The sequence below is a fragment of the Amphimedon queenslandica genome, unplaced genomic scaffold, assembly GCF_000090795.2.
Source record: "Amphimedon queenslandica unplaced genomic scaffold, v1.1 AMPQUscaffold_12640, whole genome shotgun sequence".
NCBI lineage: Eukaryota > Metazoa > Porifera > Demospongiae > Haplosclerida > Niphatidae > Amphimedon > Amphimedon queenslandica.
In genome coordinates, this window is record NW_003547124.1 from 15,419 (window position 1) to 18,968 (window position 3,550).

Sequence of the window (3,550 nt, forward strand, 5' to 3'; positions counted from 1 at the left end):
ATGTGTGTCTCATTATAATGTGGAGGAGGTGACATTATGTTAAACATTAATTGATTTAGTGAGGACTAAAACTAATGTTGTCTTTAACATTAAAACACAACTTACATGTACTTAGTTGTGTTTTAGGATAACACACAACTACATGTAAGTCAAAAAATGTAATAAAAATTGAGGGTGATTTCGGAACCAATTTTTGGCTTTTTTAAAAATGCTCATAACTCAAACATTTCTTATCGGAATCACCTCAAACTTCCTACACAGCATTAGGACATCGATATGTATCGGAAAATGTAATAAAAATTGGGGGTCATTTTGGAGCCATTTTTTGGAAAAAACCATATGGACTATTATTAGGCTAATGTATTATTATTATGCTCCTTTGTGTAAATTACCATATCTTTTTCAATGAGATTTGAGGGTGATGACCCGATTTAAATGGGCTATAGCCTTGGGTAATTTTCAAAATTTTAACATTTTCTTAAAATGGCCGTAACTTGAAAAACTGAAGTTGGAATCAGCTCAAACTTGCTACACAGCATAAGGACATCAATATATATCAGAAAATGTAATAAAAGTTGAGTGTCATTTTTTAGCCAATTTTCGGAAAAAACCATGGGCTATAGCCTTGGGTAATTTTCAGAAATTGGCCCATTTAAAAAATGCTCATAACCTGAAAAATTCTTATTGAAATCGCCTCAAACTTTCTACACAGCATAAGGACATCAATATGTATCGGAAAACGTAATAAAAATTGGGGATCATTTTTTAATCTTTTTTTGGTGCCAGTCATCTACAACACAATATTAATTAATATAAAACTCCGCCCATCAATCATTATTAGCCACACCCCTCACCTTCCCAAATAATGTATTCTTATTATTAAGTTCATCAGTTCTTCCCAGCGTTATAAAGAACTGTGAGGTATTATCATTCTTTCCTCCATTGGCCATTCCCACCAGATCACGTCTATTGAACTTGAGTCTCTGATGAAACCGTCTCATCCTGTTAATTAGAGTGGGTGTGGTTAAAGGGTTGTCATGGTAACGATGGACTCACTTTAAATGGGGAACCATAAATAGATTCACCACCTGAAGAGAAGATAAAAAGTATTTGTACAAATAATTATTAATAATTAATACCTTCTCCTGTACCAGTGGGATCACCACCTTGAGCTACAAACTCTAGAGAGAGAGAGAGAGAGAGAGAGAGATAAAAATTACATGTACATGTAAGAAAGCAACGTAACATCAATAGGTCATTCTACTTAATTAATAATCATCAACTCCACCCACTAATTAATAATAATTAATCCATTACCAAAAACGACTCTGTGGAATATGGTATCATTATAATAATCTTCTAAACACAATTGTATGAAGTTACGACAGGCCAGAGGAGCCTCTTTGGACCACAGTTCAATATCACCCAATGGCTGTAGGCGGAGGGTCTGCTAGTCTCACAGAAGTGGTAACCACAGCAGTTCACAATGTGATGATGGAAAAGTAGTCCCATGCATATTGGGCATTCAAGAGCTAGCTGACGAGCTGGCTTTTCTACAAAATCTACATCATCTGGAGAAAGATCTTTCTTTTCCATATGCCAGACCTAGTGCCAGCCATTGGATTGAGGTGGAGTCTGAAGTGAAGGAGTGGCAAACTGGCAAAACTGAAGATATACACAATATAAACTATAATAATGATTCAATGCACAAAAATAAAAATCAATAAAAATTCCAATGTGAACAATGTAAATTTAATTATTATTAGCACAAAAGTAAATGTGCATGATCACTCAACATTTAAAAATAATTATTAGTTTCAACAAGAGATAGCGGCTATGATGATAATGACAGGTTAAATAACAACAGCGACAATGAGAGCAACAATCCCACCAATAATTGCAATGATAGCTATTGAAAATAAATAAAAAATCACACAATTATACACAACTATTTGTAATCATACTAACTTGAAGAAGATAATTGACTCCCAGAAGCAGCGGTGGTAACTTCATCAGTAGGTTCATCAGTAGTAGGCTCAGTCATAGAAGGTGATGGTGACTCTGTCATCATCATGGTTACTACTGCAGAACTAGAAGTGGAGGTAGGGATAGGGACAATTGTTGTATTGCAAATAGGACCGGTAAGTCCAGGCGGGCATGTACAAGTATCTGGTGCAGTGCAGTTCCCTCCATTGAGGCACGCTTTAGTGCAAACTGGAGTGCAGGGAGAACTCCCACCTGTATAGCCAGAAATACAGGAACAGTGATTAGGTCTTGTGCAGAAACCATAAGCACCACAGTCTTGGGAACAGATAGCTGTAGTGCAGTTTTGTCCCTCAAATCCGGGATGACAAGAGCAAACATCTGGATCTATGCATCTGCCATTAATGCATGCAGAGTAACATCTAGCCGTATTACAACTGGGACCAAGCCATCCATCATTGCATTCACAAGTATCAGGGGCTGTGCATGTACCATTAACACAGCCTTGAGAGCAGATGGCAACGGTACAAAGGTCACCTGACCAACCCTCTCTGCAAAGACATGTATCTCTTTCAGTACAATAACCATTTGTTAAACTGCAACCGGTCTTACAGACGACTAAAAAAAGCAGTCACTTTATTATGAAAAAAACATAGTTTACCTGCAGGAGTAAGATGGCCTGTCCCATTCAAATAAAGGAGCCATTCTCCACTTCTATTAGTGGCAAGATTGGATTGAGAAGCTGCAACTTGACCAGAAGCAGGAGCATTATTCCATGTTCCATTAGGACTGCTACCACAGGCTTGTAAGCCTATTGTAGCAGTGTCTCTGCCCCATTGAATGGTATCATAGAGATAAAAGATTAATGCACGCTTTCCATCATGTATATAAGCCATTTGAAAAATGTTACGCTAAAAATGCAGAAAATAAAAAATACAAAAATGAAGAAATAATACTTACAGGAGAAGTAAAATCACTAATTTCATTACCACCAGAGCTTAAGATACTTTGAGTAAGATTCCAGGTTACCAAAAAGATATGGGTTGGATTGAAACTACCTTCAGTAAGTTTTTCTCTTGGAAAATATTGGTCAAAAGAATTAACGGCGCACGTTCTGATGACCTCTGTAACTAATGTATAACGAAATGACACATTACAGAGACTTACGTCATTAATATCATCAACATTAAATACATTAAAAGTAAGAACTGGTGCATCATTTTGATATGAATGAGACACAACTACTTTACCAGAAACAAGTATCTAAAGGAAGATCATGAATTAAACATGTGGAGATATTAATTGACTTGCATCAAATCGTCCAACATCATTAGTGCCCGGACAGCCAAGGGGTATTCGACTTGAAAAAGCCTGGTTTAAAATTTCAGTAGTCTGGCTATTAGTTACAACTGTATCACCAAAGAGATCACCAGTAGGAAACAGTTCACAAACAGAATGAACAGATGGCAAGAATAAAGAGAACAGGAGGGATACCTTGAACAAAGTCAACATCTTGAGAAGCCTAGCTGCTCCACTACTAGCTCAGCAACTAAAGAATGTGTGTATA

At 36.7% G+C, this 3,550-nt stretch overlaps 2 protein-coding genes across 3 annotated transcripts in view; both read right to left on the reverse strand.

Annotated features, from left to right (window-relative positions):
- Positions 1-1,002: 1,002 nt before the first annotated feature.
- The window catches only part of LOC100632973 (peptidyl-prolyl cis-trans isomerase CWC27 homolog), a 6,091-nt gene continuing 3,543 nt past the window's right edge, over positions 1,003-3,550 (reverse strand). Inside the window, exons 3-5 of the mRNA XM_020003486.1 lie at positions 1,318-1,409; positions 1,140-1,181; positions 1,003-1,088 (exon numbers count right to left, since the gene is read on the reverse strand). Of these exons, the coding sequence (XP_019859045.1) occupies positions 1,036-1,088; positions 1,140-1,181; positions 1,318-1,409 (187 nt within the window). The 3' untranslated portion in view covers positions 1,003-1,035. The remainder of the gene's footprint in view (positions 1,089-1,139; positions 1,182-1,317; positions 1,410-3,550) is intronic.
- Positions 1,745-3,550, reverse strand: LOC109587248 (wnt inhibitory factor 1-like). Of its 2 annotated transcripts, none has more exons than XM_020003490.1 (5): positions 3,478-3,550; positions 2,944-3,392; positions 2,645-2,894; positions 1,969-2,601; positions 1,745-1,909 (listed from the first exon to the last, which is right to left on the reverse strand). In XM_020003490.1, exons 3-5 carry the CDS (start codon positions 2,877-2,879, stop codon positions 1,854-1,856), a joined length of 924 nt encoding a protein of 307 aa, XP_019859049.1. In that variant the 5' UTR covers positions 2,880-2,894; positions 2,944-3,392; positions 3,478-3,550; the 3' UTR covers positions 1,745-1,853. The 2 variants fall into 2 exon arrangements, with proteins under 2 accessions (XP_019859049.1, XP_019859048.1); XM_020003489.1 differs by lacking the exon at positions 3,478-3,550 and having other exon boundaries at positions 2,944-3,107; positions 3,151-3,469.